At 36.8% G+C, this 18837-nt stretch overlaps 1 protein-coding gene across 1 annotated transcript in view; it reads right to left on the minus strand.

Annotated features, from left to right (window-relative positions):
* C5 (complement C5) overlaps nucleotides 1-18837 on the minus strand; it is a 31310-nt gene that overhangs the window by 2946 nt on the left and 9527 nt on the right. Inside the window, exons 13-37 of the mRNA XM_075171010.1 lie at nucleotides 18427-18636; nucleotides 18093-18242; nucleotides 17055-17184; nucleotides 16673-16738; nucleotides 15870-16070; nucleotides 15053-15143; nucleotides 14564-14640; nucleotides 13776-13915; nucleotides 12867-13088; nucleotides 12219-12279; nucleotides 11511-11600; nucleotides 11027-11239; nucleotides 10801-10876; nucleotides 7426-7585; nucleotides 6859-6954; nucleotides 6390-6561; nucleotides 5321-5526; nucleotides 4384-4536; nucleotides 3957-4019; nucleotides 3050-3131; nucleotides 2345-2396; nucleotides 1535-1637; nucleotides 710-784; nucleotides 508-613; nucleotides 221-307 (exon numbers count right to left, since the gene is read on the minus strand). Coding sequence (XP_075027111.1) covers nucleotides 221-307; nucleotides 508-613; nucleotides 710-784; nucleotides 1535-1637; nucleotides 2345-2396; nucleotides 3050-3131; nucleotides 3957-4019; nucleotides 4384-4536; nucleotides 5321-5526; nucleotides 6390-6561; nucleotides 6859-6954; nucleotides 7426-7585; nucleotides 10801-10876; nucleotides 11027-11239; nucleotides 11511-11600; nucleotides 12219-12279; nucleotides 12867-13088; nucleotides 13776-13915; nucleotides 14564-14640; nucleotides 15053-15143; nucleotides 15870-16070; nucleotides 16673-16738; nucleotides 17055-17184; nucleotides 18093-18242; nucleotides 18427-18636 — 3082 coding nt within the window. The remainder of the gene's footprint in view (nucleotides 1-220; nucleotides 308-507; nucleotides 614-709; nucleotides 785-1534; nucleotides 1638-2344; nucleotides 2397-3049; nucleotides 3132-3956; nucleotides 4020-4383; nucleotides 4537-5320; nucleotides 5527-6389; nucleotides 6562-6858; nucleotides 6955-7425; nucleotides 7586-10800; nucleotides 10877-11026; nucleotides 11240-11510; nucleotides 11601-12218; nucleotides 12280-12866; nucleotides 13089-13775; nucleotides 13916-14563; nucleotides 14641-15052; nucleotides 15144-15869; nucleotides 16071-16672; nucleotides 16739-17054; nucleotides 17185-18092; nucleotides 18243-18426; nucleotides 18637-18837) is intronic.

Below are 18837 nucleotides of genomic sequence, written 5' to 3' on the forward strand. Positions count from 1 at the left end.
TATTTAAAATACAAAATAACACCCTCAATCACCTGAGCTTAATCCAGTCAGACATCCATCATCATACTCCACGCAGTTTTTAAAATTTTTTTTTTTAAATGTAACATTTGGAGAGGACAACAGCTGTATTCTTATGAGGATTTTTTTCCTTGTGTTTAGTGTGGTTTTTTCCAAAGCACTACACCAAGTGAAATGGGAAAATATCTTAAAAAAAGTTTACCTTCCATGCATTTGCATTCATCTCCCTCACACAATCTCACAAGTTTTTCATTTCCATAGGGGTTATAAAATATAGTGCATCTTTTATCTAGAAGTTCCAAAAAGAAATAATAAATACATACAGAAAATCAAAGTCCAAGAAGTCAGCACTGAAACTTTGTGAGTCAAAAGTTACCTGAGCTTAAAATAACAAGGATTAAAAAGCTGTTGAAGAAGGAAAAATGTAGTTTTTAAGGAGGAATAAAGAGTTAAAAGACAAACATGAATTTGAAGACATGGAACACATACCTGGTGCATGATATTCATATACAGTGAACGTGGCAGGATTTAGCATTCCAACCTGGAAAAGCTCACTTATTCGGAACCCAACACAGAGAAAATTACTAGCTGGCACCTATTTGAAAGACACATGAATTAAGGAGCTCTAAAGGAAACAAAATTATTCCAAGGAGTTAAAGTAGTGCTTACAGTTATGAAAAGGATAACATACAGAGTCTATCTGCAGAATAACATGTCCATCTTTTATCTCATAATCTGCTATCAACTGATCAACTCCACTTGCAAGCTGGAGGGGAGAAAAAAAGAGAAAAATCTTTTATGCAAGTTAGACATTTTTGGATGATCTTGAAGGTTTTATAACCAGCAGCTTTAACACAATTCTGAGATGTAAAAAAAAAATTATTTTGGGGTTGCCTCTTTATAATGCTCATACTGTCACTTGTTTTTTTGGTTTTCTTTTAAGGAAATTATCCTTTTACTCATTACATGAAGATAATAAAGAATTAAAGAGTTAATTATCCTTAAAAGAATACTTGAGTCCACGTATACTATCCTATTTAAATCTTGTAACTCTAACTCTGCCTTTAACTAAAACTCGCATGCTTGTCAATAGGATCTGGATGAACACAAGCACTACAGTTAAGATTCAGTTCACAAACGTTAGCCAACTAATAGTTAGGTGTGTATACTAACAGTGTTCCCTTTACAGTTAGCAGATACAGCATCTCCAGAGGTTGACTGACACTACCCTAAGACAGATGACAACAACTCTCTATCCACTCTTGTCTTTCCACTAACAACAGAGGGAGCCCAGATGTCAAACTTCAACTACATGTCTAGCTTCTGACTCTATCAAAAATCCATAATCTAGATTTAGGTAGATTATTCTCATTAGTATTAGAAGTGTTTAGAAGCAATGAGGATATAATGATATAAATCTGCACTACTACTCTGACAGAAAAAGATGAAGAATAGTAAATACTATAGTTCTGTTAAAAAAACTTCAGTAAAAGAAAAAAAGTTCTCTAATACTTACAGTAGACAAGTCTTCTGTATTTGCTTCCAATCCACTAACCAAACCTATGTCCATCACAGCATGAGCAGATCCTGACTGCGGCTCTCTCATGCCAGGCCTGTACCTAAAATAGATTAAAAATAATATTAGTTAAACATAACTGAAATTAAAAAGAAATCTTCAAATGTGATCCCAGAAAAACCTAAGGAAAATTCTACCAACAGGAAAATTTAGACTGCAGTAAACTCATAATGAAGCAAAATAGTCCAGATGAATAATTTCAGATTTATGCCAGTATCATGCATAAAGAAGCTTTTCTTAATACTTATGTTCCAGGAGAACCCATATATAAATTAAAGAAAAACTCCCTCCCAAAGAGATCAGAACCTTTGGCTCTAATTCTATTTACACACATACACAGAAGTGAAGAAACAGGAAGAAAAGAAGATCAGAAGACCAGGTGCAATTATTAACAAACAAAACCATTTTAATCTCTTAAAAAAAAAAATTAATATAAATATGTCAGTTAATGTAGTATTAAAACAATAACTAAGAAAAACCAAAAGACCAGAAAGCCTTTGTAACATTCTTAGATTAATTTCATAATGCATATGTAGACCCACAGTGCATTTGCTTTGCATTGCTCCAGTTCCTTAACAGGTCAGCTGGGAATTCCACCTTTGCAAGGAGGAGCGTAGAATGTTAGGAAATCCAGGACATTTAGAACCAGCATTTAGTTAAATGAAGCCTTTAAATGCAAAACATTGGCTTAATCACTGGGGAAAGAAAAAAACCAACCAACCAACCAAAAACCCCATCATCTGTACTTACTTTGCACAAGCCTCTAACCGCCCAAGTGGCTCACCATCTTCTTTTCTGTAACCTTTTCATATCAAGTAGAGTCAAATAAGTAATTTTATAACTCTTCAGAAGCAGCAATCCAAAATTCTCATAAAGCATTTTCATAATTGAAAGATAATTCTTTAAATTGTTTTGGTGGCTATTTTTATAGGAACTCATTGTCTAGCCACAAACAAGTAACATTATACTTCTTTTATAATTTGGACAAAATGACAGCTTTAATGCTTAATGTACTTTATTGTGTACTTATGTTATTAAAACTACTTCATGGCAAAAGCTTAGAATGTGGTTATATACCCTGTTGTAACCAGACTAGAACTCTCAGTACCTTGTAGAACTCACTGTAAACCCCACCCCACTCCCCATCATATTTCTTTCTTCTGCTGGAAGTTTGTATTCCTCACCCCCTCAACTGCAAAAACTCTTCCATAAATGAGTAAAAATACACCTAACAGAAATACATTAAAAATTAATTCTATTCACAAAAAGGCAATAGTTTCAAGAAAGGCTAAAAAGGCTTCTAGCAATTTCTTTTCCAGTTTTGCATTTAGAAAGTGGCAGAATTTATTACAGTTTCATTCTTAATAACACTTTGTTAAACAAAGTAAGGTTTTTTTCCGTCCCTCCCTTGCACTGACCTGAGTAGTAATATTTAAAACCATATTAACTCTTTACCATCATCTCTCTTTGGAACAATCTTCAATTCAAAGGTACATGATTCTTCAGAAGTACCGATTGTATTATAAACTGTCCTCACCTACACATATACAAATAAATTAGACAAAACAGAAGCAGTAAACAATCCTTAAATCTGGCATAAAACTGTGAAAACTCATAATATGGGGAATATAATACCAGTAAAAACAAGTCTGTACAGCGTGATTAGTTTTGATGGACCCAAAGCAGAGTAAATAAATGATCAGCACAGAAAGAAATGGGGAATTCTTCAACAAAACCACACCATTCTTGCTGGTCGTATTTACAAGACTAAAAATATTATCTAGACAACTCCTGATATTTTATGAATATAAATACTAGTACACAAGAATATGTACATTTCAGATGTTATTAAGTTTGATGCAAGAAGAGGCTATGAAAGATTAGAGGAAAATATGTCATGGCAACAGCTTAATATTTAGGCACACAAAAATTATTCCTTTAAATATTGCAGGAAAACAGTTTCTCAGTGACATTGCTCAATAAACTAAGAATAAACACCAGAATAACAAAGAATTGAGCAATTTCTCAAAATTGATCTCTTAAGTTGGGTCTTCCCTGTTTGGCTGTCTAAGCAGACACAGTAACAATTGATGAGCGTTAAAATCAAGTTGATCACCTATTTAGATTTATGGAAGAGAAAACCTCCAATGAAAAGGAAGAAACTTCACAACTTCTCTCTCATTAGCCATAAGTCATACAATGGCTTGTACTTAATCTAAAATATAGCCATAATGACACCCATCACTTCAGTCTAAAGGTAAGAGCAACAAATGGAATAGTTTATGAGAAATTTCAGTTTCTTTTTCAATGTTGATATTAACAAACCAGAGATTCCATTTAAAAAAATTGGTTGCATGCTTACATTTACTGTAGCTATGCCATTGCTACTTCCAGTGCTTACATATATGTCATCATCCAAAGGTACCTAAAGGATTGATGTTAAACACAAAGTTGTAAGTAAAGATAAAGATAGCGCTATTAGCAACAATTCAGGTCAGATGATCTGCTTGTCTTTTCTACCTTTTAAATACATATTAAGGCCTGATGCTACAAACAGATTCTACAAAAAAAACTTCATAGGAACAAGCAGAGATACTAAATTTAAACGAATATTCAAACGCATTAAATTTAGCAGATAAGCAAAGTCCTTAAACATTTGCTATACCAAATTACTACCAGTTTATTAAAAGAAAAGGCTACTTTAGTAGCAATTTCAAAGTTCAAATAATTATTTAACAAGTTGCCAAAAATTCTGCTTTCACTTTTCAAAAGCCATACTATTCACTCACTGTCATAGTTCTTCCCACGAAATTGTCTTCTGTCAGTTTAAATAGATGAAGGTCTCCATAGTTTTTGTATGCTACCTTAACATTCATGTCCAAATTAAGCCGTTTGACAAGAAGGGAATATTCAGTCAAGGCCTCAAGGGCATTAATTGTGTCCTGCCAGAAATCAATTATAAAGAATTAATTCCAGAAATTAAAAAGAAGTGAAAATGTATTACAAAGAAATTTATTTTCTGCCACTTAAAAATGATTACAAATAATGGTAACCATTACTAGCTAAACAGCTTAGCAGTGTCTCAGCAGTATGCTTAACATGGTGGTAACGTATTTAACGCTATACTCATAGACATATTTGTGCAATTTAAAGAAATGCATGCAAGTACTAAAAAGGAAGCAAGCAAATAGCAATAAACAAACAGAGCACTCATCAGTGTCTTCACAGACTTTTAATAATTAAAAAAAAGGGACGTTGCATGAATTGAAATATTCTATATAGCATGACTAGTTGATAGTGTATTAGAAATCTGGCAACTTTCACTTGACTTTTAATGCAAGTTGACACAGTTTTTACAATGAAAAAATGCATACCTTCTTACACTGCAATCCATTTTTGTGGAAAACAAGAACAAACATCATGTCATGAAATGAAATATTCTGTTTTATAAAAAACTTGGGAAAACAGTTTTCCTCCTATGATTCTTTTCATTCAGCAGATCTGAAGTTAGTAGAATCAGCTTGCAAATTTCTATTTATAATAGACTTCATGAAAAGAAGTCATATTTCCCAGAGACAAAGAATATCATGGCAACAGAGTCATTTGATACTAATCCCATACATAGGACATCGAAGTTGTCAATGTGGCCTTCTCATGGTATTATCCTCTTAAGACATCTCAGACTTTGGTACTTGAAGAATGAGAACAAAATATTTAAAAGCTCACCTGGGTTGAATAAAATCCTCCACCATATCTTTGTTCTTCAGACAACCATTTGATGATTGGATTAGCATAGTTTTTGTCCCCTCTTAGCAAAGTAGTAAGCAAGGCATATGCTGTAGTTTCAACCATTTGTGCAGTAACAGAGCTGGGAGTGTGTTGGTCTAGTGTTTTGAGCGTATCTTTCCAAAAACGATAAATAGGAGGGTCACCTACGAAAGTATAAAAGGAAAGTTTCAGATTGAAACATAGCAACAGCTCTCTCCAGACTACACAAGATGAAGTATTGCCTACTCAGGTGAAGGAGAAAAGGAGGAAATCTGCATTTAACAGGAGATGGAGATATACTTCTCTTACACTAGTAAGTCTGACATTTATACTAGAAACTGATGACAAACAGACCTGATGCAAAGGATCTGATGAATATCTGAATATTGCTGGTCCTGAACAGTGATAGAGTGGCCAAACAAATAGAATACAGACTTTAAATTTTTTTTTTTTAAAGCCACTTTCAACGGACAGGACAAAGCTTTTCTATTCCAGTAGAAATAGTTACTTGGCAGAGAACAGTCTGAGTCCCTTGCCTGGGACAAAATACACTAAAAAGGAACAGCATTCACAAGAGACTACAAAGTCACTCGTCAACCAGTGAAGAATTAAGAAGAAACCCAACACAACAAAAGTGAGGGCAGTGGCAGATATTGTGAAAAATTCCACTCTGAGCCAAGGAAGAGAGTGGACACATCATAAGGATGAGAAGGCAGACAAAAGTAATGCACTATAGACACCTGCATAAGGGAAAGTCTATAGCTAGAACAAACGTGATACAATGGGGAATGACAGATGCCTAGCTGACTTGCATACTGCTAATGAAATTGCGCTCTTGAAAAGCTGAAAGCAGGATTCAATCTAGCAAAAATACTGGACCACACAAGACTGAAAATTCACTTATGCCAAAGCAAGCATCACTGAAATTCACTCCCCAAGTCGTGCCATCAGAGAATTTAAAAATACCAAAAGAACAGCCTACCTGAGAGCCAACTACAGTACAGACTCTGAGAGAATTCAATAATACCTATGACAGATGCTTCCTTCTTCAGTGCAGAGAACGCCGATTGTGCAGAGTGATGGTTCAAATCCACAAGAGCTAAAGCATACGAAGTTATTGCCATAGTAAAGGGGCTTTGAGCAGACTGCACATTTTTCATCAAATAATCTCCTGCTTTATTTTTAGCATCATGGATTTTCTGAAAGGATGAACAGGCTACAGCTTACCTCTATTAGACTTACTTTTAAAGAAACACATCTATCAAAGCAATATAGGTATATATAGTATCTTCTACAATATATCTTATAATAAAGTGGTCCAGAATATCATTATTGTTCTTTTACTGATTTTGAAAGACAAAGACTAACAAAGCAAATAAATCTTAACCTTTGAAATTAAAAAAAGCGTCTTGATTCCTTTGAACAAATGTTAAAGAAAATGGAAGAAATTAGAATCCCAGAACATGCCTGCTGGCAGAAATAAAAATATTATTTACCTGAGTAGGACATATTTTAATTGACTTTTCAATTCCAATAACAGAAAATGCTGTGAGATACAAAGATTTTTCTTTAGCTTCTCTAGGTAATGTACCCTACAAAATAAAATACATAAATATAAATAAAGAGAAACAACAGTTAATTTAAATAAATAGAACTTTTTACAGTTTAGGTGAGGAAACAAATAGACATTCCTGTAAGAAATATCAGCTTGGTTTAACCTGAAAATATGTTGACTCTTTTGAAGGCAATAGCTTATTTGTAAAAGAGACAAAATTATATAAAGTTTTTGGCAAGCCAGGACTATTATACTGTAAAATCAACCTACATAATTTTTTCTAAATATTAAGAAGTGGCAAGCAGCTACTTTTAGTGGGAAAACAGAAAGGTTTGCAAGATCATGCTATTCTTTAAATGAATTTAGAAAAATGCAAATTTAGCAAAATTGTCTTGAATAGGTGTTCTACTGAAATGCTGCCTAAAATATCTTGCATTCCTAAAACACATTACCTCCTGGTGACTTCAGCTTTTACTGTATATGCACAGAAAACATTTGGTTTTCATACCTGTAGTTTCACTGGTTGGTAATTTGAAAATTCACTGAATGACCCATCTGGCATTTGACAGTTATCAATCAACCACAGAAGTGAATTACAAACAGAAATTTGATCAAGATTTATATATTGATTGACTTGTCCGAGAATCCTTAAAGCAAAAGCTGTCAACCTGCCAAAAAATCAAACAGATCATATTTGTTTTGATTAGCAGATACTACCACATTGCTAGAGGCTAGACACAAATTTGCACCACTTATGATTGAGGTATGCTACACACTCCCACAGTTCAAAGAAATATTGCAGGTGAATTTTGAATTTAACTTAACAAATGAGCAATAATTACTCAAATAATTTTAAACTGGGATCAATTTACATGTTTCAGGATACGAACTCATTACATTCCCAAAAGATTACTTTTTCATATGCACAGAACTTAAGGAAGATGCCTTTGAAGCATCTTATTCTTAGAATCATAGAATCATTAAGGTTGGAAAAGACCTCTAAGATCATTGAGTCCAACCGTCAACCCAACACCACCATGCCCACTACACCATATCCCTAAGCGCCTCATCTACACGTCTTTTAAATACTTCCAGGGATGGTGACTCCACCAGTTCCAAGGTCTGATCACTCTTTCAATAATTTCTCCTAATGTCCAATCTAAACCTCCCTCAGCGCAACTTGAGGCCATTTCCTCTTGTCCTATCGCTGTTACTTGGGAGAGAAGACCAACCCCCACCTCGCTACAACCTCCTTTCAGGTAGTTGTAGAGCGCGATGAGGTCTCCCCTCAGCCTCCTCTTCTCCAGGCTGAACACCCCCAGTTCCCTCAGCCGCTCCCCATCAGACTTGTGCTCCAGGCCCTTCACCAGCTTCGTTGCCCTTCTCTGGACACGCTCCAGCACCTCCATGTCCTTCTTGTGGTGAGGGGCCCAAAACTGAACACACAATTCGAGGTGCGGCCTCACCAGTGCCGAGTACAGGGGCACGATCATCTCCCTGCTCCTGCTGGCCACACTATTTCTGATACAGGTCAGGATGCCGTTGGCCTTCTTGGCCACCTGGGCACACTGCTGGCTCATGTTCAGCCGGCTGTCAACCAGTTCCCCCAGGTCCTTTTCCTCCGGGCAGCTTTCCAGCCCCTCTTCCCCAAGCCTGTAGCGTTGCCTGGGGTTGTTGTGGCCGAAGTGCAGGACCCAGCACTTGGCCTTGTTGAACCTCATACACTGGCCTCGGCCCATCGATCCAGCCTGTCCAGGTCCCTCTGCAGAGCCTTCCCACCCTCCAGCAGATCAACACTCCACCCAACTTGGTGTCGTCTGCAAACTTACTGAGGGAGCACTCGATCCCCTCGTCCAGATCACTGATAAAGATATTGAACAGGACTGGCCCCAATACTGAGCCTTGGGGAACACCGCTCGTGACCGGCTGCCAACTGGATTTAACTCCGTTCACCACAACTCTCCGGGCTCTGCCGTCCAGCCAGTTTTTTTACCCAGTGAAGAGTGTACCTGTCTAAGCCGTGAGCCGCCAGCTTCTCTAGGAGAATGCCGTGGGAGACAGTGTGAAAGGCTTTACTGAAGTCCAGGTAGACCACATCCACAGCCTTTCCCTCATCCACTAGGTGGGTCACCTGCTCATAGAAGGAGATCAGGTTGGTCAAGCAGGACCTGCCTTCCATGAACCCGTGCTGGCTGGGCCTGATCCCCTGGTTGTCCCAGACATGGCTCTTGAGTGCCCTCAAAACGATCCACCCCATAATCTTCCTGGGCACCGAGGTCAGGCTGACCAGTCTGTAGTTCCCCGGATCCTCCTTCCGGCCCTTCTTGTAGATGGGCGTCACATGGGCAAGCCTCCAGTCGTCCGGGACCTCCCCTGTTAACCAGGACTGCTGGTAAATGATGGAGAGTGGCTCGGCAAGCTCCTCCGCCGGCTCCCTCAGTACCCTCGGGTGGATCCCATCTGGCCCCATAGACTTATGAGCGTCCAGGTGGCGTAGCAGGTCATTAACTGCTTCCTCTTGGATTATGGGGGGTTTATCCTGCTCGCCGTCCTTGTCTTCCAGCTCAGGGGGCTGAGTACCCTGAGGATAACTGCTCTGACTATTGAAGACTGAGGCAAAGAAGGCGTTAAGTACCTCAGCCTTATCCTCGTCCTTGGTGGCAACGTTCCCCCCCCTGCATCCAATAAAGGATGGAGATTCTCCTTGGCTCTCCTTTTGTCATTAATATACTTGTAAAAACATTTTTTGTTGTCTCTCACGACAGTGGCCAGGTTGAGTTCTAGCTGGGCTTTTGCCTTTCTAATTTCCACTCTGCACGACCTAACGAGGTCCCTGTACTCTTCTTGAGTTGCCTGCCCCTTCTTCCAAAGGTGACAAACTCTCCTTTTTTTTCCTGAGTCCCAGCCAGAGCTCCCTGTTCAGCCAGGCCGGTCGCCTTCCCCGCCCGTTCTTCTTGTGGCACATGGGGACAGCCCGCTCCTGCGCCTTTAAGACTTCCTTCTTGAAGAATGTCCAGCCTTCCTGGACCCCTTTGCCCTTCAGGACTGTCTCCCAAGGGACCCTCTCGACCAGTGTCCTGAGCAGGCCAAAGTCTGCCCTCCGGCAGTCCATGGTAGCGGTTTTGCTGGCCCACTTCCTTACTTCACCAAGTATTGAGAATTCTACCATTTCATGGTCGCTGAGCCCAAGCCAGCCTCTGACCACCACATCTCCCACCAGTCCTTCTCTGTCTGTGAACAGCAGGTCAAGCGAGGCACCTCCCCTAGTAGGCTCGCTTACCAGCGGTCTCAGCAGCTTCCTTCCATCTATAAACCAACTGCATTTGCCATTCTGAAAGGCAAGACAGTGACTATGTATTTTGCCCAATTTTCAATTCTGTTTTCCATAAACAGTACTACCCCCCTGTTTGATAACCTTTAAATATCATATTTGTGTGAACAAGAGGTATGGCTATTTTGCCCTTGCTCATGTCCCTGTACTTAGCTTTCCTTCTTCAAACCTGGGGTGCAAACTTTGCCTGAGCTTATGATTCCGCAGGGAACCAAGGTCTACACAGTCCTTTTGTAAAATTCCAAGCCCAAAGAAGAGGTTTCAGAACTGAGCAAAATCCTACAAATTTTCTCAGGTATGTCTGCTCCTAACCATTGGCCCAACTTGGTTGTAATGGTGTGAACTATGGACATAAACAAAAGATTTAGCAAGTGAAAGCAAGGAATCAAAAGATATTATTCAAAGTTGTAAGCACCATTTAAATCTACCATCAAGCTCACCTTTCATGCTTACTAGAAAGTATCACCCTTTAAAAATTAGTTATAATATGAAAGCAAAGGAGTGAAACAAGCCCTTTCCATCCATTCTAATCAAAAGATCTTTTTAACTCACCACGTGCTACCTTGCCCATTCTTCCACATGCTATATGAGAAGTCAGAATTTCTGAATGACAAGATGCTCACAATTCCTAAGGGATATATCAGGCAGAAAATAAGTTATGAAAAGAGATTTATATTAAAATTGTATTTGCTCACTCAGATACATTATCTTTCTCATTCAGCAAAGTTTATGCAATCTCTACAACTCTGAAGCAAGAGAAGAAGCTATATTTTTCTACCTTCTTTCATCTTCCTCCTCATTTGAGTTCTTGATGTTAAGATTTCAGGTCCCAGTAAATGCCAGTAATTTGACTCTTCCAAGTAGCGAAACACATAAAATACTGGGGCAATACTCATAAACTCTGCCTCTGCACTGCCCTTTGGCAGATTAGTAAGAATACTAAGACCACCGGGACTGAGGATTGTGGCAATTGCTTCACCCATAAGATGTCCTGTAGGAAGAAAAACCCCAAAATTTATTGAAATGAGAGGTGATGAAAGCGAAGCCAAGGGCAGAATCTGACTGATACTTATAAGCAATCATTCTATATGAAGTATTTAAAATTCTACACAAAAAAGTGATTTGCAAAGCCTTTTCTCAAAAGAAGGAGAACCTAGGAATAAATGCAGATAAATTTAAAAAAAGGAATATGAAATAGGAGAAAAAGAACATATATACAGAAAGTACGTATGCAGTAGACTGAAAGTTTCAATTCAATTTACCTTTTACACTGACACTTCTATCAATTTTTGTTTTAGGGACCAGATTTAGTGGGATTTTGTATCGGAATTCTTGTCGTCTCTTGATTGAACCTATAATTGAGAATGTATATATATCATACTGCACAATCTAAATCAATAGATGATTCAGATGTAATAGCCAGATTTAAAGGTTACAACTATCTGAGAAGACAGCAACAAAAATACCTCAATACCTTGATACCCTGATAATTTGAAAACTAGAAATATTCCCAAATGCACATGCAAACAATATCAACCTTTGAAAAAGAATAGATGCAAACACTTTAATCTTTCTTTTGCCTTTTTTGTTAAGAAAAAAATCTGATCTGGACCTAAACTTTGTGGTTTCAGATTCATCTCTGGTTAAATGAGAACATATTCTATTTTCATTAATAAAGTACCCGCTAACTAGTTTTCAAGCACACTGAGAAAAACTTAGTATTATAGCATAGTAAAAGATACATATAAAGGTTTCTTTAAGAAATTAATCCAAGTTTTTTTTTGAAAGACTAGCTATTTTGAGGTGGATTTGTCAGTCAATGAAAGGACAGGAAATCCTTGGAAGGGACATATGAAAAATATTTCAGGAAGGAGAAATGCCAATTTTTACATTACAGAAAACTTGATCATCATGAATCAAGAATATGGAAAAATAAACAAAGTAAAGACATATATGATCAATTCTCTTACCATAAACACCCTGTGGATCCAACGTGAAACCTGCATGAAGTTCTTTCTTAATGCCTTCTGGCTGAAATCATTAAGAGGAAAGAAGTAGAAAATGAAAACACTTTTGCTTAATCAAATATATTAGCTGAAATAACAGTTTAAAACCATAGTATTTTTGCCTTCTACATCCTTTTCTGTAGTGGAGTTTTACTTAACTGTTCTACATCTATTCTACATAAATTTAAGCTAGTGTTCTATCTCCCAAAATTCTTGAGGAAATTTAACAAAAGATTTAAATAAAAGCTTAGCAAAGTATAAAATTACAAAAAAGTGTCTTTCAGTGAAGCATGCTTAAGCAGTTGAAAATCTGAACCAAATAACTTAGAATACAGTATTCTCCTTGCTTACTAAGTTATAATCTACCTATTTATATATATAATCTTTCTGGCAATTCTTATAATCAAGGTTTAAAAATGTGCATACTCAAATACTCAGTCATGCATTTTTTCACTGCATACACCTCAGTGAATTCAATATCGTGATATTTTGGATTCTGATAATATTAAAATAAAGCAATATTTGTATATTGATTTAATATATTTTTATTTCTTGTGACTGAATCAATATGAAATTTAAAAACACTACAAAAATTTTGATTTTTTTTCTTACCCTTACACGTAAAGTTTTAACTACAGTTTCACTGTTCCCAGCTGTCAGCAATGTAAAGTTGATAGTGTGAAGACCTAATTCCAAAGGAAGTATTCTGAATGTAACTGGTGATGAAGAACCGCCGTCTAGATTCTTAAAATTACAATTGCGTATCCTCAATCCACTAGCTGCAGATTCTCCAAAAGAACAGATTCCACTTCCAGCTGCTATTGTAACACAGAACTGAAATGTTGAAAGATTTTAAATGTTTCACCTCCATGACAGGTACAACACCACAGAAGTATTAAAGCCACTGAAATACTATAATGAGCATTCTATTACTGTAATACTAGTATTTTGTTTACAATAAGCAAGTGTTACTACCTTTGGAATTACTATTACTTGCACTAGAGACACAGTAACAAATGTTCATTAGCAACACCAGGGAACCACTGTACTGGGCTTCATACACATACCTGCTTCATACACATACCTTTGCATACTTTTCTTGAATTTTTTCAATAATAATTTTGCACTTCTGTTTGAATGTAATTCCTTAAAAATAGTCCTTTTATATTAAATCCCTAGACAAAGTAATCTGTGGGCTCTGGAGCAGGTCATTCAAATAATCCCATCACTTTTTGACACTGTGTCCAAACAATTAGAATAAAAAAATTCTATTTTAACTTTCATGAGGCAAAGTTGTTAGGCAAGAGCATGATAAAATTGTAATCAGTGGAATGGCTGGAAATGAAACAAATAACGATTGGATTTCATTGTTGCATAGTTATGTAGAGCATACATAACACTAGCTGAAGGACTGGAGAAACCTGACCCAAAGATCTGTTTATACTGGATACTCGCAGGGGAAATGCTTTTTTAGTTTATTATGTTAATCTTTCCGTAGAACTCACTAAGACCACAAATTACCTTAATTGCAGAAGCTCTATGGTTATAAACGGATCCTTTTAACTCAATTTGTTCTCCTCGCACCACAGAATAAGGAACATAAACGCTCAGGAAGATATCTTTTACAACATGCACTTCCACCGGCGTAGCAACACATATACCTAAGAAAATTAAAAACATAAAAGCAGACTATCTTATCCACCCTTCTGATAAACAAGTTTGGAAAAGTCTTCACATACTTGCCACCTTTACTGATGACTTATCATTTTTCAATATGTACTTTGAAATTGTCCAAGCTTTTTTAAAAGTGACCAGGTTCTTGCTTCCTGTTCCAAGTTGCTGTCTCCCACTCTTCACACATACTTGCTGACATACCAGTCCTTTGGGCTTCTTCTCCTTCTTCCCAAAGCGAGAAACAAAGTTTGTGTTTGGACTACCATACCTATTGGAAAATTTCTTTCTTCCTCTCCTCAAGTCCCTGAGCTATTGATAGCAGGACACTGTAAAGTTATGCCAGGGAAGAGTTACTATTTGTTCTTACATTCTTCTTAGTCATTTATTATGGGCCACTGTCAAACACAAGATAGGCTAGACAGACTTTTGTTTTCCCAGTCACTTACATTCATAACAAGAAATGAAGTAATTTCCTTTCCCTAAAATATATTTTTGATATTTTCTTTTCCTGCTTATCAATCAGAAAATTGACATTTTAGAACATATGTGTCAACTGCAATGAAAGGTTCTGCAAAATCCAAACGGAAAAGCTCCCTAATTCTTTAGCTACAATCTAGTTAGGTTGAAGTACCTACCTTTATCAGAAATGCCAACACCTTGTACTTCCCAGGTAGTCAGCGAATCAGGCAAAGTGATAGACAGAGTCTTCGACCTGTGTTAGTATATTTATACATTATCAATAGACATCTGTTAACACCAACAGCTAATCAACACAAAGATGGTACGTGCCCACAGCAACTCCTGTATCTAAGAGAGACTTAGGTAAGACAACTTATGAGAGCATATTTAGAAAACAAGACTTCTGGATTTTTGTTTAAATAAACTTGGTTTTAGCCGACTTTACAGAAGCTGGTGTTTAGCAAGGTTGAAAGTGAAAGGAAAAGTGACTCAACAATCTGGGCACCAGACAGCATATCCTGCATGGAGGAAAACATGGCAGGAATAGTTTGTTTGTACATCTCGGGTACAACTAAAGCTACCGAGCTCACTCAATTTTAGTATTTACTTTCTATAAAACTGATGACTAAGTCAAATGTTGGTAACTGATTTGAGAAAAGTAGTACCTTGGAGAAACTTGGTGAACTTCCCATAACCAGCTTTCAGGGAAGTAGCTACGAACTTCTGCCTCATCCAGTTCCAAGACAGCCTCAAAATCTGAAGAACATAAATAAAGCATAAATAAATAAAACATAAATTCTGATAATATTAAAATAAAGCAATACGTAAAAGCTTAAGTAAAAAGTAAGCAAGTAAAAAAAACCCAAACTACCTGCCAACAGCCTTCCACCAAAGGCTTCAAAATCATTATCATTTTCTTTTGTGATACTGTATTCTGCTTACTTGCCTCAGGTTAGTCCTGACACAAGCAAAAAGGTATCTGAATACCCTCAATCAAAAGCCTGTGTTAATCCCACCTTCTCTATTTATACATGTGAATACCTGTCCAATATCCAGACAGATTAATTTGTTAACAAGCAATTATAGGGAGAGAATGGGAGACAAGAAATTTCACACTCCCACTGATCTTTACTGAGATGTTACCCATTCGCTGTTTTGGGCCTGGGCAAAGGATTTAAATTTAGCATGCAAGTTTAGCATTGCCTTCACAGGCAATGATGCTCTCTTATTGCAGTTCTGCTTGTTCTAAATATGGGTGAGTAGAATATAGCTCCTAACAGAATAAAGAACTGCTCTCCTACCCCTCTTCAGGGGTATACAACCAACATCTTTGGAGACTGGTAAAATTCTTTCTGGAATAACCCTGACAGGTAATAGGGAGGGGTTAATAGATTAACAAAGCTATCACCTCTATATTTACCCATATTCTGCTGGAAGTGTTTCACTACATGTCCACAGGAGAGTTAAAGCTCTCGTACTTACGCATTCTCGCTAATATTAGAAGCTTATTCGGCTCTTCCTCCCGCAGTCTGTTTGCAAATTCACAGCAATATATGAATGCAGAAATGCACTTTTCATTACTCCGAATTCGCTGAGCTCTATCATTGCAAGTCTCAGTGACTGGATATGCTTTTACTCCAGCCATGCAGCATTTTCGAATTTCTGGATGTGCGAATTTGGATGCTGAAATAATAATAAAATAATTCCTTTCCTTGAGATGAAGTTTTTATTTCCAAATGCATCTTAACTCGTTGTACTGAACGTATTTTTAAAACCTGCAGAATTTCAGTGAAGGTACAGATTTGAGGATGAACATAAACTTGTCATTTTTCAAAAGCTAGTGACACACACTTAATCACTACTATTCTGAATTGAAAATATAAATTAGATAAGAGGAGTTGTATTACATTTTAAGATTTAACAGTCAAAGGTTCTTCTGGCAGGCTTGGTCCCTGGCAGGTGGTCACTGGGAAACATTGCCATATGGTAGTACTGTGAGATTTCAGGCTATGTCTCTCCAGAAATAGAAAAGATCTTAAACATATGCTGCATTTTCAATGTGTACTTAAATCTCGCCAACTTCAAATTTGGCATATGGCTAAGAGGCTTTATAAACGGGTCCTCTCTAAAGTCATCCTTCTTATTCTTCAGTCTCTCTCCACTACATTAACAATTAACAATTAATAACAATAATTAAAAGTAGTAAGCAAACACACAGATTCTTGATTTCTAATGGATGTGATTTTTTTATCATAATCATATACTTTAAAAGATTTTTTTCACACCTTCTTTGAGTATCTGCTCCTTGAAGTTAGACCGTTTGGTTCTTAAAACTTCATTGCAAGTTTCATCTGTTCAAAAAATAAATAACTAAGTACAAAAGACATGACCTTTTTTATAATAGCATAGCCCACTTAAAAATAATTCCATAAGATCACATTCCAAATTTGGGAGACTTTTTCTGTTTACTATTTTAATTACATAAAAGTATTTTCATTTCAATTACAGTGACTGATCCACAAGTCATAATGTTTTCCTCCCTCAAAAATCATTAGTATATGCATTCCCTATTAATTTAATTAAGTTCCAACATAATAACTGAGAGTCACAATAGAATATTTCAGAAAAGAAAATTCACAATTTCATGCGTAAAACAAAGGAATATACCTGCTTCATTTGAATCATCAGCATTTGCATTAGTTAAAAACGTAAGCCCAGCCATTCGGAATACATCAATGTTGTTACGTCCTCCTCCAGCACCACACCCAAGGTCACTCTTTTCCAAATGTAACATTATCTGAGGAAAAAACACATCAGCAGCTAACTAAAATGTGGAATATATCATGATGAATGAGAGAGTTAGACTTGCAGAAAGGCCACTTTAGTCTGGAAGATGTCCTCACAACACACTGAAGAATACCATTCAGCGATATTTGAGCTAATTCAAGCACTGGCACCAACACAGCCACTTTCTTGTAGCCCACATCTGAGTTAAAGAGTCATGCAGACGAATCAAGGTGGAATGCTTCACTAACATGGTTATAACAGTTCTGATACTCAGACTAGCTTGTTTAAAACCAATTCAATAGTGCTATAAACAGATTCAAATGATTCAAGGTTGGTGCAAAAGTATTCTCCTGTTCTTCTCCTATGTATTTTGTATCTGACTGTTCTGAAATATTAAAAACACACCATGTTGTATCATAGGAATGGCATTCTTTCAGTGACAGATGATATGTAGGTTTTACTTACATACACATGTATCTAAAATTCTGCAAGGACTGAAAACTTCTATAATTCACTGAACATAATAGCATCTGCCATACCATTGTACCAGTATGCCTTAAAACTATAAACTAAAAAGATTATATTAGGAACTAAGAAGGAGAATGTAGTCTCCATGCCTCTTTGATCAAGGAGCTTTCTAATACTGCAACCTATTTTTGGCCAAGTCTGAAGGGTTCTGGTGAGACAGTTCAGATCTGCCTTTAAAACCACAATTTACTTTTACTGGAAATCAAAACATTGTAAACGAATTCTTTTTATAATTTTGAACCGTCAGATTTAAACCAGCAGCTTTTAATCTGGATTGAATTGCTCTTCTGCCTATTTTCAGGCTTACTGAATGCATGACACATAACAGCTATCTGAATACGCACATGAAACAAATAGCAACTTGTTTTTCTTTTGTGGCTACTACTTAACTTTTTCCATTGCTCTCTTTCCTCTTCCTGTGACTCCATATACTGCCTTGTCAATAGATGACAAAGCAACAAAGGAATTGAATTGTGTTTTCATGTTAAGTGATACAACTTCTGCTGGATTCAGTATCTCTGTGCTTGATTGCAGCTTGATCTATAAATTGAAAACAAATATTGGTAATTTTAAAGGTACACTGTTCCAAAATAAACGCATCTGAAGGCAGACACTTTAATAAGTTGAGGAAGTGTTGAAGAACTTGTGTAATTCCAAGTTAAAATCTGACCATAAAATGAATGCACACCCACAAATTTTTTTTAGTGCCTATTTTTCTACTCACGTCAAGACTATTTCCACATTTCTGTTCCACGTTCAGCCAAACTGAATCAGCTACTAACTCGGCAGTTTCTTCTCCCATGACTATGTAGTAAACAATAAGACGTGCTGAAGGAACCATTTCTTGGGTTATCTGAAAAGTTAGATGTTCATATTCCAAATCCCTAACTCTCTTCTGAGTTCCAAAGCTTACTATCTTCCCTTTTGACATGATCTATAACAGAAAAATGGTGGAGAATAAAAAAGTCAGATTTTATATTTAATGTATTTCTTACGTGTAATAATTATTTGCATTTAGATATAATCCAACACACACAAAAATGCATTCGGGACCAGTGGGGCCAGTTCAAGGGAAGGTAGCTCTCTCCCTCATCTCCTAAAAAGAAGTGCTGTCTCTGCCCATCTTTCTCTTCGT

This window comes from Calonectris borealis, chromosome 21 (assembly GCF_964195595.1).
Source record: "Calonectris borealis chromosome 21, bCalBor7.hap1.2, whole genome shotgun sequence".
Classification (NCBI taxonomy): Eukaryota; Metazoa; Chordata; class Aves; order Procellariiformes; family Procellariidae; genus Calonectris; species Calonectris borealis.